The following is a 24,576-nucleotide window of genomic DNA, read 5'->3' as shown; positions in this document are numbered from 1 at the left end:
GTAAATAAAGCTGTAAACTGTTGCAACTGACAGTGAAACAATGTTTTCTGAAATACAGTAAAGTCTCATTATATCGATATTCAAGGGAGTCCGAAAAAATATCGATATAACCGGGACTATCGATATATCCGATCCTGCGCCGAACTGCATTAAACAAAAGCCGCCAAAAGAGGGCAGCCAAGCGCCATATAAGAAACGGAGCTGGCCATTAGCTCCCTTTTTTTTGGGTGAGAGATGTTCCCCCAATGTTGCCTCAAAATGGCACATATAATTCTTTAATGATTGTAAACATGTATGCTTTAATCTTCAGAACTCCAGTGTATTTGAAACATATTCATAACTGGATGTGTAACAAGAAAGCATATTATCCGAATCTGAAGCCATTGTTTGGATTCACAAGCAATGCAAGACGTCTTGGCGTGAAGTCATTTTTATTTGCATTTGAATAAAAAGTGACATCGGCTGTCCTTTAATACACAGTATGGAATGTTAATAATTTTCAAAATCATCGCGCTTCAGCAGACAAAACAAGAAACATTGTTGCAAAAAACGATTGCATTCATATACAGTACAGTGGGCATGTACATAACACAACAGGGAAACTGCAATGCTTACATCTTACTGTATTATGTATACAATTAAAAAAAGTCATCAATCTTCTTCTGCTTCCCATTTTTACCTTTTAACACAAACACTTCAATCTCGTCTGCTACACACGAGCTAGCGTCTGAAAATGAAAATGGCTCTGCTACACGGGTGCTGGGCACGTAACCAAGTCACCTGACCAAGTCGACCAATGGCGCGACTGATGGCGTGACACGTAACCAAGACACGTGACCAAGTTGACCAATGGCGCGACCGATGGCGTGTCACGTGACAGACACACGGCCAAGTCGACCAATAGCGCGACCGATGGCGGCTCATGTGACCAAGTCGACCAATGGCGCGACCGATGGCGGCTCACGTAACAAGACACGTGACCAAGTTGACCAATGGCGCAACGGATATATCGATACAAACAACAAAAATGGCCGGCGGGGGATGAAAAGGAGCACCGTAATAACCGGATTATCGTAATAACCGGGTATCGTACTAAACGGTACTAATTATACATAAAAAGACTAGAAATGTGCAAGGGAAATGAAAATAGTATCGTAATAAGCGGTACTATCGATATAACCGATATCGATATAACGAGACTTTACTGTATTCTCATCAAACATTTAGATGAAAACCAATATATGGGAATTTGTATTGCCTTTTCACTTTTAATTTATTACACTGCATTTCCTAGCAGCGACATCATTAGGAAGTGAGGGGAGGGGCTGTGATGTTGGCTTATGTCAGTGTTTGAATGAAGCTCCAAGTGTAAGACCTTTAGCCACACAGGAAGAAGCAATAATAAAGTGGATTCTTGCAGCCAAATGTTTAGAATTTGCTGAGTCCTCCAAAGAGATTGCTTTGATGTTGAAAAAATTCAATTTTCCACACATCCTCCCCACTTTGTCTCACTCTTACATTTGTACTTCTGTGTCTTTCCAGCCAATTTATCTCCATCACAGTCAGACGCAGGGAGTCTCCTTCACAGTCCAATACTAACTTGAAAACACGAACGTGTTGCAGCATGTCATCGTCACATAAAGTTGAGCAGGATGACAAAAAAATTGCAGTAGCGCACTAAGCTCATGGTCCTAGTTTCTGGATGACTCAGGGTTGTAATGACAAGGTTCTTTGTAGTGTGACTGATTTATTAGTGGAACATGGCACTGTCATACTTCCTCAGAATCAGAATCAGAATCAGAATCAGAATCATCTTTATTGCCAAGTATGTAGAACACACAAGGAATTTGTTTCCGGTAGAACACGCTGCACTAGTATCGTTGTCAAAAAAACTGCTAAGTGGCACTATACAGTTCCATTTTGGCTACTGTTGAAAGAGTTCAAAGAGTTAATGGCTTGGGGGAAGAAGCTGTTTAAATGTCTGCTCATAGAGAAAGAGAGCGGGAGAGAGAGAGAGAGAGAGAGAGAGAGAGAGAGAGAGAGAGAGAGAGAGAGAGAGAGAGAGAGAGAGAGAGAGAGAGAGAGAGAGAGAGAGAGAGAAACCCTGCAAATGTGCTTTCAGAGATGTGACTAAACAAGTCATTTCGGGTGTTGACAGACATTTCGTTCACTCCCTGCTTTTGGAACACGGAACATACACCATGATATTTAAATGGTTCACCTGTCCAGCAGACATTCTAATCAGTTTCCCAATTAAGTCACCATATGTGTTTTTTCTCAATGTGGAGCTGCAGCAGCTTGACTCTGAATCCCTCCCAGATGACTGGGCATCTCACCCGAAACTCATTTGGGGTACTTTGTCCTATGATGTTCCTCCGGTCACAACCCACATATTTGGGCTTTTCTGGATAAGTAAGTACTCCCAATAATACAAACTAAAACACAAATGGGAAAACAGAAAACAAGGCCTTATCTGTTTTTTAATTTTGGTTTTCGGAAGGAATATTTATTGAAGAGTTTGAAAAATTTCTGCTAATTTGGATTAACGAAAAGCAGCGAGCAGGGGACAGCGTGAGTTAAGGTATTATCGCCGAGAAAGTACGGCAACTTCACTTGGATATCAAGAGGCAACCTGGAAGTTCGTCAGCCGTTCATGATTTTAAGGCTATCCAAGGATGGTTCGAGAACTGTAAGCGTCGTACAGGGATTCATAGTGTGCGTCATGGTGAGATAGCCAGTTCTGACGATAAAGCTGCCGAAGCTTACAAGGAATCATTGCTCAAGATGGTGGAAGAAGGCTACGTTCCTCATCAAGTGTTTAAGGCTGATGAAACCGGCCTTTTTTTGGAAAAAGATGCTTAACCGGACTTTCATTACACAGGAAGAGAAGTCTGTCCCTGGGAAAAGTCAAACAGTAACTCCTTCCCTCCCACCTCCTTCCATCCCATTCCATCAAGCCATCAACGACCATCACAAAGGTAAATAAAGCAACGTTATTATACAGTACTGTTTATTTCTTTAATTACAATACAATAGCACATTTATTACACATAAAATGAGGTCATGGTGCGTCATGGTGAGATAGCCAGTTCTGACGATAAAGCTGCCGAAGCTTACAAGGAATCATTGCTCAAGATGGTGGAAGAAGGCTACGTTCCTCATCAAGTGTTTAAGGCTGATGAAACCGGCCTTTTTTTGGAAAAAGATGCTTAACCGGACTTTCATTACACAGGAAGAGAAGTCTGTCCCTGGGAAAAGTCAAACAGTAACTCCTTCCCTCCCACCTCCTTCCATCCCATTCCATCAAGCCATCAACGACCATCACAAAGGTAAATAAAGCAACGTTATTATACAGTACTGTTTATTTCTTTAATTACAATACAATAGCACATTTATTACACATAAAATGAGGTATATTTTGTGGAGTTTTAAGGCTTATTTAGTCGAAAATTATGTTTTATGGGGACCGGGGAACGGATTATTCTCATTTTAATGGTTTCCTATGGGAAATTAGTGTTTGGAAGAAACACTTTCGCCTTACACACACTTTCTGGGAACCAATTAAGTTCGTAAGCCGAGGTATCACTGTACTGTTAATGCTTGTATAAACACGTGTGTAATATAAAAGGAAACTTATATGGAGCCACAGGGGTGGAAATGCATTTGGGTTGCAAATAGTGTTTCTGTGAGTAGAGATGCGCGTTTTTGATATGTTGGTTAAGGTTGCTTGTGTTTTCACATGACATTTTACTGTCCCAAGATGCTTTGAGCAGTGACTTTGCACTGCCATCCTTCTGTCACTTTACAACTATAGCCAGTATTTCAGTGTGATAAAATGCAAAACAAACAGAAATCAGCAAGGTGGCAAATATTTCCTCATGGAAATTAAAAAAGTCATTTCTGCTTTTAAGGCAAATATTCATTTATAAGCGAAAGAAAAAAATGACAAAACAAGGGTTCCATAGTGTAAAAGCATTTAGGCCATTGTAGTTTTAAAAGGGGTTAAATCAGTCGTTCTGAAATGGTTTCCTATACTCATTCACTGTAAAAAATTCAATAATTTTACATGTTCCGTGTTACATGTAAATCCATGTTTTACATATTCGTCCGACAATTTTTTTTTCTTGCCCGACATAGTTAGCATGGATTAAAATATTGGGAAGGGAGTCTCACTAAGACTAGCGATCAGTAGGAAATATCAGAGCAGGACGCTTTCAATGACTGTGCCTACTAACTGCAGACAAGACTGATGTGTGGACCTCTGCCGCGGAGGATCCACCGAACCCCTGCAGCCCAGTTGAAGAACCAGTGGGTTAAACGAAACAGAAACTGTACTGAATGAAGAGTAACAAACAAGTGTTCCAGCGGAATGGGGTGTCAATTTGTCAATGAAGATGAATGGGTGAAAGAAAGAAGGCTCAGAGAAAGGAGAGTTGGCACAAAGCATAACACAAAGGAGCATTTATGAGAATTGAAAAGTGGTCATGACGTGGTTGACAAAACAAACGGAAGTACTTGTGGAGTGATTATTAATAAGCATGCTTGGGATATATCCACCAAGCACAATATTTAGACTCCTCTTTTTTGCAATACGGTTGACTCGACAACATGATAAGATCTTCCAAACATAGCTAAGAACGGCTTGTGGAAGCGTTGTCACTGGTAATTATGATGTGTTGGAAGTCAGTCTGGTATTTGCGGCATTGTACTATTGCGTAAGCAACTTCCTGATTATCTGTAATTTATCTCTAACGACAAATTGCTGGAAACACACAAAGCCAAACTTCAAGCTACACAAATTCTAAGTCAAAACATTAAATAGAAATTAAAAAAACAAAAATGATAACAAGAGAACTTTGATTTGTCTCACAGAGAAGACAATCGCAAAGCACAGCATCAAAATTGGAAGGAAGAAAGTAGAAAAAGAAAACATGAGATATATGCATGCACAAAATGCATGCATTCACTAAACCAGGGCAGCAGCTTTAATAAGGAAACCCAAACTCTCCTCCCCAGCCTCTTTTTCTAGCTCTTCCCAGTGGATCCCAAGGTGTTCCCAGGCCAGCTAGGTGACATAGTCTTTCCAGCGTGTCCTGTGTCGATCCCAGAGTCTCCTGCCGGCACGAATTCCCGTAACACCTCACCGAGGATGTGCCCAGAAGGCATCCTCATCAGTTGACCTAGCCACCTCATCTGGCTCCTTTCGATGAGGAGGAGAAGCGGCTGGACTCTGAGCACCTCCCGGATGACCGAGCATCTCATCTTATCTCGAAGGGAGACCGTGTGGAGAAAACTCATTTTGGCTGCTTTCATCCAGGATGTTATTCTTTCGATCGTTCCATTTATTTCATTCATCATGCACAAAATAAATGTTTAAAAAAAATAACCGTGCAGGATGCAATATAATATATAAAATCTAAGATATCAGCATACATGCATATATGGTACAAGTTTGTTCAAAGGTATTTCACAGCTGAATTTAAGTTAAGCTAAAACAAATGTGTTTAATAAGATTTGGATATGTACATCAAGCAAATCAAATAACAGGAGGTCATGTATAGACTAGCCCAACAACCCTACATCGCAAGTTGCTGTAACGACTGCTTCCCATCAATGAAACATGCCTCCTCGCATGTCACAGTTTCAGGGACATAAAAGAATCCCTCAGAGACGTCCGGCATTAAGTTGGATGGGTTGGTATGGAAGAAAATAATTCCTTTGTGATAGAGTGTTTATGCACATTAGTAAACATATTACGTTATTTCATGTTTAGATTAGTAAACATATGTTTTTTCGTGTTTAGCTTAGTATACATTATGATTAGTGCACGTTTAATTTCAGTCTAATTTAGTTAAATAAAATTATCAGTCTTATTAGTTCAATAGTCGTTGCAAAGAAGCAACAGCTCCAACTCCAATCTAAAACCCTCCCAACACAGAGTTGTTCGTAACCGATTGGACGGGAAAGATCGACTTTTCCGCAACTGATTGGAAAACAGATCGCCACTGTGTATGTTTAAAAACTTGTCAGAGCGGGAGCTCGTTCTCTTTGTTCTCCTATCTTTGTCCGTGTGCTCATGTCTTCGTCCCACCGAGACGAGAAGTGCTTTTTCTGTCTCATTAGAATAAAGTAGTTTTTTGTTCACCATCTATCGTCGTTGCTGATATTTTTATCAAGTGAACTTCTGACAATACCGAACCAGGAAAGACGAACAAGAATTTAATTCGAACACTTTGTTTGGCAAAAATGTCCTCTAAAACCATGTATAGTGCAAGATAAAAACATTCTGAAGCCGGATCAACTGATTAGTATTAATGAGATGCTAAATACTATCTGTACATATCAAATTTTGCTGTTTGACAATATACTGTGTAGAGGAATAAAAATTAAAATAAACAATATATTTTCTGAATGATCTCGATCATCTCATTTTGTGTATTGTTTCTAAGCGTTCGGGTAAAGTCAGTGATTGTAAACTAATGCAACAAGAAAGTTTATTCATTTTAGCCCGTGTAAGTTTTAAAAATCAAAGATATGAACATAGCGTGGAAAAATATTGAACTCATTTTTACTTAAAAATTGTCGATGGTGTATGTTCCTTGTGTCAACTCGTTCATGACAGCAAAAAAAAAAAAAAAAACACGGGGTCCACTGTAAGGCATACATCCATGAATACAAACAAATGGCAATCTTTGACACTCACAGTCACACTTTATTGACAGAGTGTGAATTGAGTGCTGCCTCACACAAGTCAGACAAGTGTTAATAGGTTACAAGTAGTGCTAATAGGTTACAAGTAGAAGATATTGTGATACAAAATTCTATATTTTTTTACACAATTTATTGTAGTTTCCAGGTGTCTTAAGAAAAAGTCTGACATTCTTCAATGACAACACGCAAAGGAAAAATAATTACAGCAACCTGTGTATGAAAGTGTTTGTTTTTGATGGGGTGCTTCTGTCATCGGTGAGTCAATTCATCCAGGCTCCTATACGGCTTAGCCAACAATGAGTCCAGATTTCGCGACCTTGATGAATGAAGGCGCAACGCGAGCATTGCAAAGAAAGGAAAGCAAGGATAAATCATTGTTTTTAAAAGGAGAGGAGTAGCAGTACCTTACATTGCAGGAGTTTCTGAAAAACTACAAAGAGTCCTTTGGCATCACAAAATTCCCACTTATTTCAAACCGATAAAAACTTTAAGGCAAAAATTTGTGCATCCAGAAGATAGGCTGCCAAATGAAAAACAAAGTAATGTAGTTTATTTAATACATTGTAAGAATGAAAATTGTAAAGAGCAGTACATTGGGGAGACTAAACAAATTCTCAAAAAAAGACTTTATCAACATCGCAGGGATAATACTAGTGGGCCTCAATCGGCAGTACATATGCACTTAAAAGCTAGCAACCACTCATTTGACGACAATGAGGTTACAATCTTAGCGAAATAACATAGATGGTTTGAAAGGGGAGTAAAAGAAGCAATTTTCATAAAACAACTAAATCCTTCATTAAACCGATATGGTGGGGTGAGGTTCAATTTGGATCGTTCATACAATAGCCTGCTTAGGCAACATAGGATTAGTAATACTGATGAGGTGATACCGGTGGAAGTGGGGCAATCAGGCCAGTCGTTAGTCAGAACAAAAGGAACAATCAGTGAAGCTGCAGGGAGTAGTCCTCTGCTCCCCCAACCTGAGAGCAGGGACCTATCATAGCAGAGTCTGGCACCGCCATGTCTGGACAGTAGGGATATATATGTAGGGCCTAAACTACCAGTAAGACTTTAGTTTGCTGACGAAGTTTCTTGGGTAAGAAGCGAAACGTCCGACACCTTCAAAGAAGTACAGATGACGGCTGAAGAAACCTTTTTATCGATGGACCACTCCTGTATGACTGCGAGCTTACACAGACGCATATGTTTTTAACTTAATCGTGCTCTTGAGCAAATTTCTCAATGACTGCAAGGACTATGTTTCCCACAATTCAACAACCACAAACAATATAAGCACATTTTTGTGGTGGTCTTTCATGGGGGACCTGTAATTATCTCCAGAGCAGATGTTCACCCCTCTCCATTTTTATAAATTGAACTTGTACAATTCCTTCATAGCTTAGAAATGGCAGTGTGGAGTCGTCTGCATTTCAACCTTTTCAACCAACCAAATTATAGTTGAAGAAAAATGGTGTGGGGAACTGCATGATGTCAATATGCAAGTAGCAGTACTTCTACATTTATAAACCAGGGGTGGCCAAACTTTTTGCAAATGATTAAAAATGTAGTGGGGGCAAACCCAGGGTGACGTTATATATATATATATATATATATATATATATATATATATATATATATATATATATATATATATATATATATGGTTAATTGTTATATATATGGTTAAATGTTTCAATCTTCAAAATGCACATAAACTGAATATAACATTGTGTATAATCACTGAACGTGTAAATGTTTCATAAAATATGAAAGGGAAAAAAAAGGGTCTCTCGTGGCAAGAAAAGTGGAAAACCGGAATGCCCGCAGGGGATTTGGAACCATTTTCAGGGCGAGTTGTGCCCGGCGTAGCTTCAGGCGTGTTTGTTGTATATATATATATATATATATATATATATATATATATATATATATATATATATACAGTAAAGTCTCGTTATATCGATATCGGTTATATCGATAGTACCGCTTATTACGATACTATTTTCATTTCCCTTGCACATTTCTAGCCTTTTTATGTATAATTAGTACAGTTTAGTACGATACCCGGTTATTACGATAATCCGGTTATTACGGTGCTCCTTTTCATCCCCCGCCGGCCATTTTTGTTGTTTATATCGATATATCCGTCGCGCCATTGGTCAACTTGGTCACGTGTCTTGTTACGTGAGCCGCCATCGGTCGCGCCATTGGTCGACTTGGTCACATGAGCCGCCATCGGTCGCGCTATTGGTCGACTTGGCCGTGTGACTTTGTCACGTGACACGCCATCGGTTGCGCCATTGGTCAACTTGGTCACGTGTCTTGGTTACGTGTCACGCCATCAGTCGCGCCATTGGTCGACTTGGTCAGGTGACTTGGTTACGTGCCCAGCACCCGTGTAGCAGAGCCATTTTCATTTTCAGACGCTAGCTAGTGTGTAGCAGACGAGATTGAAGTGTTTGTGTTAAAAGGTAAAAATGGGAAGCAGAAGAAGATTGATGACTTTTTTAAATTGTATACATAATACAGTAAGATGTAAGCGTTGCAGTTTCCCTGTTGTGTTATGTACATGCCCACTGTACTGTATATGAATGCAATCGTTTTTTGCAACAATGTTATCGATGCAGATGTTTTGTCTGCTGAAGCGCGATGATTTTGAAAATTATTAACATTCCATACTGTGTATTAAAGGACAGCCGATGTCACTTTTTATTCAAATGCAAATAAAAATGACTTCACGCCAAGACGATTTGCATTGCTTGTGAATCCAAACAATGGCTTCAGATTCGGATAATATGCTTTCTTGTTACACATCCAGTTAGGAATATGTTTCAAATACACTGTAGTTCTGAAGATTAAAGCATACATGCTTACAATCATTAAAGAATTATATGTGCCATTTTGAGGCAACATTGGGGGAACATCTCTTACCCCAAAAAAAAGGGAGCTAATGGCCAGCTCCGTTTCTTATATGGCGCTTGGCTGCCCTCTTTTGGCGGCTTTTGTTTAATGCAGTTTGGCGCAGGATCGGATATATCGATAGTCCCGGTTATATCGATATTTTTTCGGACTCCCTTGAATATCGATATAACGAGACTTTACAGTATGTATATATATATATTGAAAACAGCTACAAGTGCCTCGGTATACCACAGGCCAATGGCAACCTCGAACTAGCAACAAGGAAAGCGGCGACGACCAAATACCTCCAGCGAGTGAGGCAAGTCCTCAGAAGCCAGCTCAATGGCAAGAACAAGACCCGGTCAATAAACAGCTATGCCCTGCCAGTGATCAGATACCCTGCAGGAATAATAAGGTGGCCAAAGGAAGAGATTCAGACCACGGATGTTAAGACCCGAAAACTCCTCACCATGCACGGAGGGTTCCATCCCAAGTCCAGCACCCTGAGACTGTACACAAGCCGTAAGGAAGGAGGCCGGGGACGAGTGAGTGTGAGAGCCACTGTCCAGGATGAAACATCCAAGCTCCATGAATACATCAAAGAGAAGGCTCCAACGGATGATGTACTCAGAGAATGTCTCAGACAATGGGGAACACAGGATGAGGTGCTGGAAGAGGGACAATCATGGGAGGAAAAGCCCCTACACGGGATGTACCACCGAACCATAGCAGAAGTGGCTGATCTCAAGAAGTCCTATCAGTGGCTAGAGAGGGCTGGCCTGAAGGACAGCACAGAGGCAATCATCCTGGCTGCCCAAGAGCAGGCCATGAACACCAGACCCATAGAGGCAGGGATATACCACACCAGACAAGACCCAAGGTGGAGGTTGTGCAAAAAGGCACCTGAGACAATCCAACACATAACTGCAGGGTGTAAGATGCTGGCAGGGAAAGCCTACATGGAGCGCCATAACCAGGTGGCTGGCATAGTCTACCGAAACATCTGTGCGGAGTATGGACTGGAAACCCCAAGGTTAAAATGGGAAACACCTCCCAAGGTGGTGGAGAATGACCGAGCAAAGATCCTGTGGGACTTCCAGATACAGACCGACAAGATGGTAATGGCCAACCAACCAGATATCGTGGTCATAGATAAAGGGGAAAGGAAAGCCGTTGTCGTGGATGTAGCGGTCCCGAGTGACGGAAACATCAGAAAGAAGGAACATGAGAAAATCGAGAAATACCAAGGGCTCAGAGAGGAGCTGGAGAGAGCCTGGAAGGTAAAGGTGACAGTTGTGCCTGTGGTGGTCGGAGCACTCGGGGCAGTGACCCCCAAACTCGACGTGTGGTTGCAACAGATCCCGGGAACAACATCGGATATCTCGGTCCAGAAAAGCGCAGTGCTGGGAACAGCACGGATACTGCGCAGAACCCTCAAGCTTCCTGTCCTCTGTTAGAGGACCCGAGCTGAAATGGGGGACAGACACCACCCATGGTGGGTGAGACGAGGATTTATATATATATATATATATATATATATATATATATATATATATATATATATATATATATATATATATATATATATATATATATATATATATATATATATATATATATATATATATATATATATATATATAATAGCAATTAATTTAAATACATTTCAGCGAGCCATTCTGTCTTTCACATTTAGTTTTTTATTTTAATTTCAGCTATCTTAAACATGCGGTTTGCTTCATTTGAAACTTGCATATCAAAATTGAATTGACATTGAAAATCCAAATTGAATAATCACTTAACTTCATTTTTTATACTACATACTAAATATAATACTATACATATTAATTTGCTGGTCCTAAGTGAGCCGCTCGATGGCAGCACTTAGCACACACTAGTCAAAACGCCACTGCCCAAAGTATTAATTCTACATGCCGGGCCAGACCCGTCAACCTGTACGTTTTTGCCATATAAAGTTTTTTATGCTTTTCAAGACGTGTACGACGTACAAGAAAATGTGTACGGAAAAACGCAAATTTGTCAATTGTGGGTACCATCCGGTATACACCGACTATCATGAAACGGCAAATCAATCACATCAAACGAGCTTGCCGCGGTAGCAACTATTTCTGCATCGTTTTTTTCATTGCAAACGAAGCAAGCGGTTTGATGCTACTGTGCGCATCCGTGTGCCACCTGGTGATTTCCCATTGCATCATCCGATTGCACGTGAACAAAGCGAAAGCAGAGCAGTAGGCCTACGTTACAACATAGTTTTGAATTTTCTTTGGATACAATCAGCAAGTCGCAATGGCCGAACCTGAATTAAAACGCTGTAAATTAAATGGAAGTGGCAATCACAAAGAGTGGGAGCAAATGTCAGGACGATACGAGGGATTGATACAAGCTTCAAAGAAAGTTATGGAATATTCATATTGTGTTGCTTGCAAAAAAGACGTGAAAGTTGCTGCCTCCGGTTTCTATGATTTATAGACGCATTTTGATACAAAGAGCCACGCCAAAAACGTAGAAGTCTGGAGAACATATCGATGAATGGATGTTCATTTCGCATCTAATAACTGTAGTAATTAAGCAACACTTGTAATTTCATCATTTATTAAGAATATGTACAGAATGATATAACGAAACACATGTACAATATAACATGTTAAACTACATAAATAAACACGTTTGAAAGAAACAATTTGGTGTCTGATTATTTTGTATTTTGTAAGGGAAAATACGGCAGGTTGTAAGGGCATGGAGGCGTGGAGGTTGATTTTATGACGGAGGCTGCGGGCCGGATGAAAATTGACCACGAGCCGCATTTGGCCACCGGACAGGACTTTGGACATGTCTGTCACAACCCTACAAAATGAACAACAGGCTGCTTGACACACTTTTGAATGTTTTCCTTTGTTTTGCTTTAGACTTGAATGAGCAGGCACTCCGGCTATCCAACTGTCTGTACACAAGCAATAGGTTACAAGTAGAAGATTCAAGTGAATTTTCAAATTCTTTTTGTTCTTAATTGTATAATATTATAAATAACTGCCTAACTTTATTTATTACGTTATGTATACGTCTCTATGTGGGTTATCCTATTTGTTTCATGTCATAGACTCATTCTTAGTGGGGTAAGCCGAGGTTAAATTGTTCACAAACAAGACCAAAATGCCGTCTCCTATGCCAACTGCATTAGCAGGACAGTTGGACTCCCTGAATAAAAACAAACTGGAGGAAAAAATGCATATAAATATGAAACAGAATTTTCATTTAAAGGGCAACCGACGTCACTTTTTTGTTTTTTAACTGACATCAGAAAAACGTTTTATAGCATCTAAAATACCCAAAACACACAGTATGATATTTTTATTCAAATGCAAAACACCAATAAAAATGACTTAAAGTGTCCAAAAGTCCCGCCCCCAGTTCGTGACATCACGCCAAGACGTCCTGCATTGCTGGATAATCAAAACAATGGCTTCAGATTCGGATAAAATGCTTTCTTGTTACACATCCAGTTATGAATATGATTCAAATCGTTCTGAAGAGGAAAGCATACATGTTTGCAATCGATTAAAGAATTTATTCCGTGTCATTTTGAGGCAAACGGGCAGGGGGGAATGTCTCACCCAAAAAGAGGCAACAAAATGGCAACCGAGCTGTGAGGAATGAATCAGCCCGTTTCCACAGGCTGATAAATGATTTCCATGGAGCTTGGCCTCCCTCTGTTGGCGGCTTTTGGATGTAACACACGGTTTAAAAAAAAAAAAAAACAGTACAGCAAAATACATTGACGTGATGGAAATACGCTACAATGCGTCTTTTTTACGTCAGGAGACGGTCCTTTTCTGACGTCACGTGAGGACTCGTCACCAACTCAAAAACAAGACTTCCTGAATGTTCAGCGCGAGTCTTAAAACGTAAAATAGAGCTATATGCGGCGGAATCTTATTAAAATACGCCCAGTACAAGTCATTTGAAGTCATTTCAAATTATGGACACAACTTGTCTGGAGACGTCGGTTGTCTTTTAAGTTTCGGTCTATTTGATTTAAATAATGTAAACAAAACCTCTTAGTCAGTGGGCGTTTTGGGAGGTGTCAGTGAAGCAACGAGGGCTGGGGTGGGTGTTAAACTAATTGCACAATTCAAATTCAGCTTGGTAAATCAGAAGAACCCGGACAAGCTAGTGGTGCAGCCTGATTACTGCGTTGGTTGGATGAAACACCTCCTCATCTTTTCCTTTCGGCTTCCTTCCCGAGCTTCAGGGGTCGCCACAGCGAATCAGTGTCTTCCATCGAACCCGGTTTTGTGCATCCTCTTCTCTCACACCAGATACCTTCATGTCCTCTTTGACAACATTGATAAACCTTCTCTTTGGTCTCCTGCCTGGCAGTTCAAGGCTCAGCATCCTTCTCCCGATATAGTCACTCTCTCTCCTCTGGACATGTCCAAACCATCTCAGTCTGGCCTCTCTCACTTTGTCTCCAAAGCCTCTAATATGAGTTGTCCCTCTGATATATACATTCCATGAAACACCAAATAGATATAATTCATTGTTCGCATGTCGGCCGATAGCTATTCTTATTCTTTTCGACAACCATTTCATTGATTTAAAGTGGGAAGAATAAAAAAAACGCACGTTTAATAATTGCATTGTACCCCCATCTAGTGGTCAAATGGTGAATGTGCGACGACCAGAAGACTATGCTATTCATTTATTTAAATGTACGTACACTGGAATTGTGTGTTTTAGTGTTATAAATGTAAACACGATGAAACTAAAATTGCCTGACTGTATTTTTTGACAGCTCTCACATGTTCCACAAAAATGACAAACAGCTGAATAATAATTTAAGTTTTTGGGTTGAATACAACTTATTTTCTATCGAACTCAAAAAATTGTCAATAAGTAATCAGTGAGTTGGAAAGGAATGTGAAATAAAAAGTTCCTATTAAGCTTTATGTGTGTTTGGTAAACAACAATAAGATAGATCACCAACCGTTTGGCTATTGAAATATTTTTTTTTTACATATTCAACAATAAAACGTTGTTTGTTGATAATCATTTTCCCCCAATGAGAATACTGGTGAGACACCGAATGAAGAACCGTGAAGATCAATAAAATCTCACCAATACCCATCACTTTGCAAGGGATATGTCACCGCGCATTAATACTTTGAGAGGTGGTTTTGGTACCAAATTGCATAACCACAACCAAAAACAATTAGGAATTAGTGTTTTTTATGCAATTCCAACCAGTTTAAAGTAAATTAAAACATGATAGGTCTAGTTTTGTAATGTGCAATATCTTTTAAGTTATGCTTTGAACTTGAATTTCTCAACATGAATGAGAAGGTTTTTGGAAAGCTGGAAGTGTTTCCACGACTAGTCTGAAACCTGCCTCTGAAATTAGAATGATAACGCACAGGCCTTTTAATGCTCTTTATTTTTGAGATACAAAATAAAAACATCGTTTGACCATTCAGTCATACAAGAGGAAAAGAATGATTTACCTGTAGATGAATTAAATGTGTGAATACCTCTGGTATGAAATAATTGGCTGGTGTATGGTCACTTTTTAAGGCAGGTGTGTCAAATTCATTTTTGTCCACATTGTACAGTTTGCCTTGGAGGTCCGTTAAGAATTTTGGAAAACAATGTAAATGGTTAATAACCAGCACATACTGGATACACAGCACACAACAAATTGATGAATAACTAGTTTTGTCATCAGAAGTCAAGAAACATGATTGCTAATCAGAAGAATCAGAAAGCCTTTAATAGTCCCACATTGATGACATTTGCATGTGGATTAGATATGACAATTTGAAATTTTGGTACAGACTTTAGCAAGCATCATGAAACTCAATATCTATCAACGAATGATGTGGCGGGCCAGATCTGGCCTCTTGGACTTGACTTTGACCTGTGCTGAGGGAAATGAAACTCAGTCATCGCGAATTTGATCATTGATGCGTGTCTCCACTTTGTATAATGTTTGGTAGCCGTCATCCCAAGCATACAGCTCTTTGTCTCCTGGGTGGTAGTGGATGCTGCTGTGGCTTGTGTAGCGTTTTGGGAAGAACACCACAGGAGTTTCAGTGCTTCGAGTTGATGGTACGACATAGAAAAAAAGTTATTTAGTTAGTAAGGGTATGACTAGTGAGGTTTGCTTAACTCATTCACTGCCATTCCCGAATTTATTCGGGAATTGAAAAGCATGACGTGGAGAAACATTCAAAAACAATTTCGGCTGTTTGTTTTTTTCTTACGATTTCAGGGGGTGCGTTTCAAGCTTCGGTCAGACCTCTGGCAATGTTTTTCCCTCCCACAGGGGGCATTACATTTTGCACAGCCAACCCCACTTTTAATGCATATAACTCTACAACCAAGTAAACTCAAAAGAAACTTTTTTACCTGATGAACGAAGAGAGTCTAAGGTCTTTCACGCTGCATTAAATGTTTATGTAGTACTAAAACTCAACATTTTGGGGATACTGCAGTTTGAGTGAAAATGACAAAGACCCTGGCACTGGAGTGGACACATATTTTCACATCGTCTGGCAGTGAATGAGTTAATCGTAGTGCAAAACCTTTGCATATAGTATTTTTTTGATATACAGTTCATTATATAAAGAATGGGAATACAAGGCCAACCTGTGGATGGTGTCGTGAATATCATAGAGACACTGCACAGTTGACCGTCCACCATAGTGTGTGTTGTAGACGACATAAAGGGTCCCACATATTATGAATGCTCCTTCGGCATCTTGACTTTTACATGCTGTATCCCAGATGTACTCTACTGCCAGGTTTCCTAGAAAGAATAATTGTCATCAATGATTATACTTGTTTTCATGGAAGTGCTACACAGTTCACTAGAAATCTGCTGGTGTAATGTGCCCTGGTCTAGACCTTGCGCTCTAGGGGTAAAATGTAGCTCACAACAAATGGTTATGGCAAAGCTGATTACAAACCTGCAATTTTCATCTTGACCGGCAAAAGCAAATTTAATTTTATTAATTCAAGGCAACACAATTACCATATTTTCGGCACCATACGGCACTTCAGAGTATAAAGCGCACTTTCAATTATTGGCCTATTCTAAAAGTGTTTTCATTAATAAGGAATAGAATCAAAACTACAACAGTGGCTGTGGTTTCCTTATGCATGCACGCATTGGTGCTTCCATTCATTCATTCATTCATTCATTCACACATTTATTTATACATTCATGCATGCATGTGCGCGTGCATTAATTTATTTATTTATTTATTTATTTATTTATTTATTTATTTATTTATTTTCTGAACCGCTTTACCCTCACTAGGGTCACAGCACATTTCAAATACTGTGAACTCAGAATTTGACAAAGTACCCTCACACTCTACCTTTATCCAGTTTACTGAGAACCAAATTTCCTTCATATTCTGAGTCAGCATGAATGACCCACAGACCGAGTTCATCGACTGCCATGTCCAAGTAAGTGTTGGTATTCAAGCTGTACACTGGGAGACTGCCGGCACCTGGAAGAAGTGTGCTGTCCACCACTGTGCCGTTTGACAGGTCAACCTGAAAGGCAAATGGTTTGAGTTTTGACTTAAATAGTAAATAAGAGAATGCTGTTTTGCATTTCCTATTGAAATATACATCAATTGGCTGTAGCAATATTTTCTCAGAAAATACATAATTTATACCTTTCAACTGTAAAGGCGAAGCTTGATCATATGCGAGAGTGTCAGTGTCTTGTTTCAAGACAATATATTTGTTGGTGCACAATTGTAATTCTAATTATTTGACCTGGCTGTTACATAGTGCTTTTGTTCAAAATATGTTTGTTTTTGTACTGATCACCACGGCCTCTCTATGGTTGAACAAAATAAATTAAAGGGGAAGGATAGCAACCTATATCGACACAGCATGTTTCAATGAGAGTCGAAAGACGGAAATACTTTTAATTAAAAAAAAAAAAAAAAGATTTTCAAAGCCGGTGTGCCATGTGGGACTGCTGTTTTGGATGCATTCCTGCCAGATAGTATTTGGTGGTAATTGTGTCGAAAGAAGTTCAATATGGAATGAAAGTAAACTCTGAGGTGCTGTCATGTAGGAATTTTTTTTTAGATTTTTAGAAATGTAACGGTTTTAGAAAATGTCACAAACTAGCCTCAAATAATATAGGATTGCAAAGAAAACAGGAAAAATGATCCTCCCCAATGACCAAGTTCACGTGCAGTGCACTCAGTCTTCAGCCAAGAGCCACATTGCGCAATCCACTGCAACTTTAAAATCAATCTGGAACTACAAATGACCTCTGTTGCCACAGTATCCACTCCCTGTGCAGGACCGCTGCATGAATTTGGCTATTTTACAAATCTACTGGAAAAAAAACCACATAATGTGTGTGTGTGAGGCGGGTTATAATTTACACACTTTTAATATCTGATTGGGTGTGTCTGCTTTGTGGTAGTAGAGGAATCCATTGTAGACCAAGTGGCCTGTTCCCTGCCATGAAAAAGGCAGCCTGATCACTTTAAACGGGGGTACGGCAATCTTCTCAGAGAAGCTTTGTAGAGATGTGTATTCCAGTAGGGTGTCGTTACGAACTCCACTCAGCAGGTAGACCTTTAAGGATAATCGGACTTGATGTAAGTGAGCAGTTTTGTGGTCAAACCAATCATTTTAACAAACCGCTCTAGTTTACTACCGGCTGCAAAACGTTGGTACATACCTTGGCTGCTCCAGCGGCTGGGTCTTTGAACCAGGAGCCCGCGTTATCTCCCATCTTCTTCACCATTTTGAGCGACTTAATTTGACTCAAAGCTCCGTTGCAATCTAGAAATGATATTAGAACACGTAGAAGATTTTTGAATTAAGTTCTTCTGTTGCAAGGTCTATCGTGGATTGGCTTTTTTCGTGTATTTTGCCTGATCTACATGTCTTAATACTGTAAATAGTCCTCCATCGTATTACAGAATGCCCATACCATTTTCCACTTTAATTTTAGCCTTTCTCTTGAGCTGATCCAATTCTGCTGCTTTTATCTGTTGTTCCAGCAGTGCCTCCTCCATCTCAATGTCAGATTGGGTGGGCATCTTGTTTTCGAGATATTCCAGCTCTCTCTCCACTCGCTCGACACGTGCGGAGATGCTATCGAGCTGGCTCCTCACCTCTGATCTGTAGGAGAAATCACTTCTTATTCCGGGCACATTTTGTTTCTTGGTACCACATACGTCTTCATCATAAGTGCAATTACTCTGCAATTAGTGTACCTCATAGCATTCAAGGTGGACAGATGACCTCTCATTTCTGAGGAGACATCGTAGGTCTTCTGGGTTATGGTCACTGTGTTTTGCTCGCATTGACTCAGACGCTCCTGACATAAGGTACAAAGTGGAACTTTTGAGGAAAAAAATATGGATCTGACGTCAGGCAACTTTAACTTTGACATGAAAAATCAGCATCTCTTTTAGAAGCAAACTTGGTCACTCACAACAATTTGCATGATTCAATCAAATCATGAACTAGCTGTCGGCAAATTGTTGCTTATCCAAGTAGAAATGCGGAAATGGGGGAAAACAAAAACATTCTTATTTGAATGCAGGTGTTCAGCTTCATTGAGCCCAATCCATCCATCCATTTTCCAGGCCACTTTATCCTCATTTGGGTCGCAGGGGGAGCAGGAGCCGATCCCAGCAGACTTTGGGCACTAGGCGGGGGACACCCTGAATTGGTTGCCGGACAATTGCAGGGCACACAGAGAAAATCAACCATCTGCTCACGCACTCACACTTTGGGACAATTTCAATCAATTTTGTTCAATCATGCACAAATGCTTCATACAAAAAATGAGTGTTTGGGTTCAGTATAAAATATTCAGTACCGATTCAATGCTTTTGTATCTTGTTATTTCACAAAGATGTAGTCTCCATAAGCCTTTAAAGGACAACCGACGCCACCCGACAAGTTGTGTCCATAATTTGTAAAATCACTTCAATTGACTTCTACTCAGCGTATTTCACAAAGATTCCACCGCATATAGCTATATTTTACGTTTTAAGACTCGCGCTGAATATTCCGGAAGTCCTGTTCTTGAGTTGGTGACGAGTCCTCACGTCACGTCACTGAAGGAATCCCCTTGACCGAGAAAGGACATACTGTTGCAGTCCTTTCATCACCTCAATGCATTTTGCGGTACTATGTTTGATCTGAAATCTTCGTGTTGATGGCGAAATTAGAAGGAAAACATAAATAACGCAATGGTGTGTTGCACCGAGCATCTATTTGATATTCGCTGACAAAAATTGTAAGGAATTAATCAGCCCGATTCCATGGAGCTTTGTCGCCATCTTCTGCCTCTTTTGGGTGCTACATTTCCCCCACCCAGATACCTCAAAATGACACGGAATAAATTCTTTAATCGATTGCAAACATGTATGCTTCATATTCATAACTGGATGAGTAACAAGAAAGCATATTCTCCGAATCTGAAGCCATTGTTTTGATTCTCGAGCAAGGCAAGACGTATTGGTGTGACACCACGAACAAGGGGCGGAACCTTCTGAAACTGGCAACTTCCGGTTTCAAATTGAAGTAGTTTTTAGACATTTTAAATCATTTTTATTTGTGTTTTGCATTTGATTAAAAATATCATACTATATATGTATTGGGTATTTTAGATGCTAAAAAACGTTTTTAGGAAACAAAAAAGTGATGTCGGTTGTCCTTTAAGCCCTGTAAATGTATTTACTACTTGTCCAACTTACAAACATACACTGTAATCGTTACGTTCCTAAAATAGTTGCTTAAGATTGTTTTGTTTTAATTCTGAGAGAAAACACAGAAGACTGAATCAAAAGCGGATGACATTATTTTTAGGAATCATTTTATTTCAAGTGTAAATTTGGATTATTGCACTGGTTTTAGCAGATGGGCCTGGGCATCATGAAGATGTACCAGGCGATAATGTATCTCATTTTTCTGAATATGACTGACTCTATCATTATAAGAGGGGAACTTAAAACTAGTGAACATTGAATACACAACGTACCATGCAAATATCTTGATAACACTACATGATATAGATTTCTTGTTTTAGCTTTTGTTCGTTTTTGAACAGAGGTTGTGTTCAAGCAATAAAACAATTCCTAAAAAGTCAGAAACAAAGCAAATCTGTGCAACTACTAAAATAAATAAATAAATAAATAAATAGAATTATGTTGACGGGTTGACTTGCGGTTAAAATAAGAACCATTTCGATCTTTGCAGGAATTCTGTTTATGTTAAAGCCAGAGCATCATAATCCCACCCATTCATTGTTTTGCCGCACAGCACACATGTGACCACTTTTTTTTCTGAACAGTCTTTGGTAAAGATTTGTGCACACTGGAGTGACTTTCTTGGAATACAATCCTCAATGCAATTGTTGTGGCTATTTTGTTAAATGGATTAAACAATTGTGGCTGAGATCATTGTAGACCTCGACCTACATTTTTTTTACCGTCTGTAGAAGCAGATGAAACAAACAGACTGACAAGGCCGTGCTTCATTCTTATGACACATGAAGCCATCGAAAACACATTTCTGTTTTTCTTAAATTAGAATGCTTTTTTCGAAATAATTTCTTTTAAATGTGCAATACAAAATCATGACAATACTGAGTATGCAGTATCTTCATTAAACTAACTGTATTTTCCAAACTCTAAGGCACAGCTAAATTTTCAATTGTTTCAAATTGTAACCGTGCTCCTTAAAATCCATTGCCTCTTACATAAACATCAATATTTGGATTTCTTGGATGCCGTATTTACATGTTCTGTCAAGCATTTTCTTCACGGTTGTGAAGGCTCTATAAAAATTATAATAAAAAATGTATTGTATCATATTTCCCTGAGCATATATCCATCTAGTGTATGCATAATGAAAGTGCAGCCACTATTGTAACTTCTATTCTATACACCTTAAAATGTGGCATGCACTATATATGAAAACAGTTTGAAACTAGTTCATTCATTGAAATTGATCCTTATACTTTGAAGCACCTCATCGTGCGGAATATCTTCTGCTTCTTCTTCGGCTTTTCCCTGCAGGGGTCGCCACAGTGTCTTCCATCTAACCCGGTTCTGTGCATCCTCTTCTCTCACACCAGCTACCTTCATGTCCTCTTTGACAACATCTATAAACATCCTCTTCGGTCTTCCTCTTCGGTCTTCCTCTCGGTCTCCGGCCTGGCATTTCAAGATTCAGAATCCTTCTCAGAATCAGAATCAGAATCAGAATCAGAATCATAATCAGAATCATCTTTATTGCCAAGTATGTAGAACACACAAGGAATTTGTTTCCGGTAGAACATGCTGCACTAGTATCGTCGTCCAAAAAAAAACTGCTAAGTGGCACTCCATTTTGGCGACTGTTGAAAGAGTTCAAAGAGTTAATGGCTTGGGGGAAGAAGCTGTTTAAATGTCTGCTGGATTTGGTGCGCATGGATCGGTAGCACCTGCCTGAGGGGAGTAGCTGGAAAAGGTGGTGGGCAGGGTGCGGAGGGTCCAGTAGGATTTTCCGCACCCTAGTTTGGATTCTTGCAGTGTGCAAGTCCTCGAGAGTGGGTAGGGCGGTGCCAATGATTTTTTCCGCCCTCCTAACTGTCCGTTGAAGTCGGATTTTGTCCATTTTTGTGGCGGCCCCGAACCAAACGGTGATGGAAGAACACAGGATGGATTCGATGACGGCCGTGTAGAAATGTTGCAGCACCTCCTGTGGCAGGCCATGCTTCTTCATGCTTCTCCCGATATAGTCGCTCTCTCTCCTCTGGACATGTCCAAACCATCTCAGTCCGGCCTCTCTGACTTTCTCTCCAAAGCCTCTAATATGAGTTGTCCCTCTAATGTACTCATTCCTGATCCTATCCAAGCTGGTCACTCCCAAAGAAAACCTAAACATCTTCAGCTCTGCTACCTCCAGCTCGTATGGAATATACGGTCTAAAAAAATTTTGACTCTTGTACTGTACATATCGGTGATGCAATATACACTATATATACTACATATATCACTATACCTCTCTTGATACTTGCACTATGTACATTTTTTTAGGAAACAGTTTTGCATATTTAAAGTATACACATCAGTCTGATGACATATTTATTTTTTACTCTGCTTAGAATATCTTTTTTTTCCTATCCTAACACCACCCTTCCTTTCAAATTGCTGCTATGGACTGCAAATTTCCCTATTGCGGGACCATTAAAGGTTTTCTGATTCTGATTCTGATTCTGATTCTGAGTCTGATTGATTGATTGATTTAGACGTACCGTAGTTATACGAGGCCATTCTGTAGTTTATCCAGGTGACCATTTTGTGTTTGGGAGCCTTTTATTGAGCAAGTTGTTCTGGAGCCACATAAGTCTTCTTGTGCTGGTCCCAAGCCCGGATAAATACAGAGGGTTGTGTCAGAAGGGCATCCGACGTAAAAGCTTCGCGCAAAAACAAACATGCGGATCAAACCTCGAAAGATGTAGGACACTGATTTGCTGTGGTGACCCCTTGAAGAGAAAAGCCGAAAGGAAAAGAAGAAGATTCTGTAGTTTACCCAGGCAATTGGAGATTGTTTCTTTTTCGGAAGGACTGCCCAAATGTTATTGTTGCCTTCAAAATTCACATATTGCCATTGAATGTGACATCAGTAAAGTGAAACTGCTTTTTTTGTCAACATGGAAACTATGCATCAACAAAAAAGATCCAGCTTGAGCCTCTCCCTCGAGCCTTTCGACCCTCAACATTATGTGTAAGTTAAGAACTATTCCACACTTACCTCTATCTGAGTCAGTCTCCTCTCGAGGTACTGTAGTATAAAAGCATCCTGAGGGGAACCTTGGCTCTTGACAAAACTCAGACTTAGACAGACGCACAGAAAAAGAACAAAAAGCTCTCTTTCTGACATTGTTTGCAGGCTTGTTTAAAACAACGGAGCAGAAATCCTATTGCAAAGTTTCGGGACGATATTTTGTTCAATTATTCTGCAGGTCTGCTGCGGAATACATTGCGTGAAAAGAGACCCTTCCCACACACACGTACACATTCACATGCACATGCGTGCGCACGTGCATGCGTGCACGCGCGCGCGCGCGCACACACACTCACACACACACGCACACACACACACGCACACACGCACTCGCACACACACACGCACACACACACGCGCACACAAACACACGCACACGCAGGCACAGGCACTGACAAAACAACGATCCTACGGGGTTTGTGTCAATAATAACAATAACAATAGTCCTGCTGTGTAATAACGGGTCTTGAGAAATGGATGTTCTTCCCACTTCTTTTCGTCTCGCTGCTCTTATAAAAGGCGCCACTTTGACTTGTTACTCCAGAACATTCTATGTTGTTCCTGATTTAGTTGTCGGTTCGAGGCCAGTGATTATTTTTTTTGATACAGATGCACTTAACAAATTCCAGCCCCTCATTCCTTGCCAATCTGACCATATGTGTCTGCCTCCTTTGCACTCACCCTATCTTCGAGGTTGTGCTTTTGAAGTATGAGCAACAAAAATAAAAGGGTTGCTATCATCTTAAAACAACCAAAGTAGCAAGGAGTGAGAGAAAGCCAAGGTGAAGTAGCTGAATGGTCAGTATTTTATTTTATTTTTCAGATGTGTCCCAATGACACATCCTCAACTGGAAACAACCACTCGTCACACTTTGATGTACCCAGTAAACTGATTTCATTGCAATACAATACAATACAATACAATACAATACAATACAATACAATACAATACAATACAATACAATACAATACAATACAATACAATACAATGCAATACAATACATTTCATTTATATGGCGCTTTAACAACAGCTGAAGCTGGAACAAAATGCTTAATACGACAGCTATCATATACAGGAAATAAAGCAGTCACAACGATAGTAGAATGCACCAA

General features: G+C 39.8%; 1 protein-coding gene and 1 long non-coding RNA gene across 2 annotated transcripts in view; one reads left to right on the top strand and one right to left on the bottom strand.

Annotated features, from left to right (window-relative positions):
* Positions 1-24,576, top strand: part of LOC148898347 (uncharacterized) — a 295,352-nt gene that overhangs the window by 39,085 nt on the left and 231,691 nt on the right. The gene's annotated exons all lie outside the window — the stretch shown is intronic.
* olfml1 (olfactomedin-like 1) lies at positions 15,053-23,757 on the bottom strand. The gene is made up of 8 exons (XM_088997514.1): positions 23,431-23,757; positions 18,894-18,997; positions 18,608-18,798; positions 18,353-18,456; positions 18,055-18,246; positions 17,016-17,196; positions 16,282-16,441; positions 15,053-15,728 (listed from the first exon to the last, which is right to left on the bottom strand). Exons 1-8 carry the CDS (start codon positions 23,557-23,559, stop codon positions 15,572-15,574), a joined length of 1,218 nt encoding a protein of 405 aa, XP_088853640.1. The 5' UTR covers positions 23,560-23,757; the 3' UTR covers positions 15,053-15,571.

Source organism: Hippocampus bargibanti, linkage group LG05 (genome assembly GCF_051943395.1).
Source record: "Hippocampus bargibanti isolate YZ-2025 linkage group LG05, ASM5194339v1, whole genome shotgun sequence".
In the NCBI taxonomy this organism is placed as follows: domain Eukaryota; kingdom Metazoa; phylum Chordata; class Actinopteri; order Syngnathiformes; family Syngnathidae; genus Hippocampus; species Hippocampus bargibanti.
Note: the sequence above shows the minus strand (reverse complement) of the source record. Positions and strands in the feature narration are given on the sequence as shown.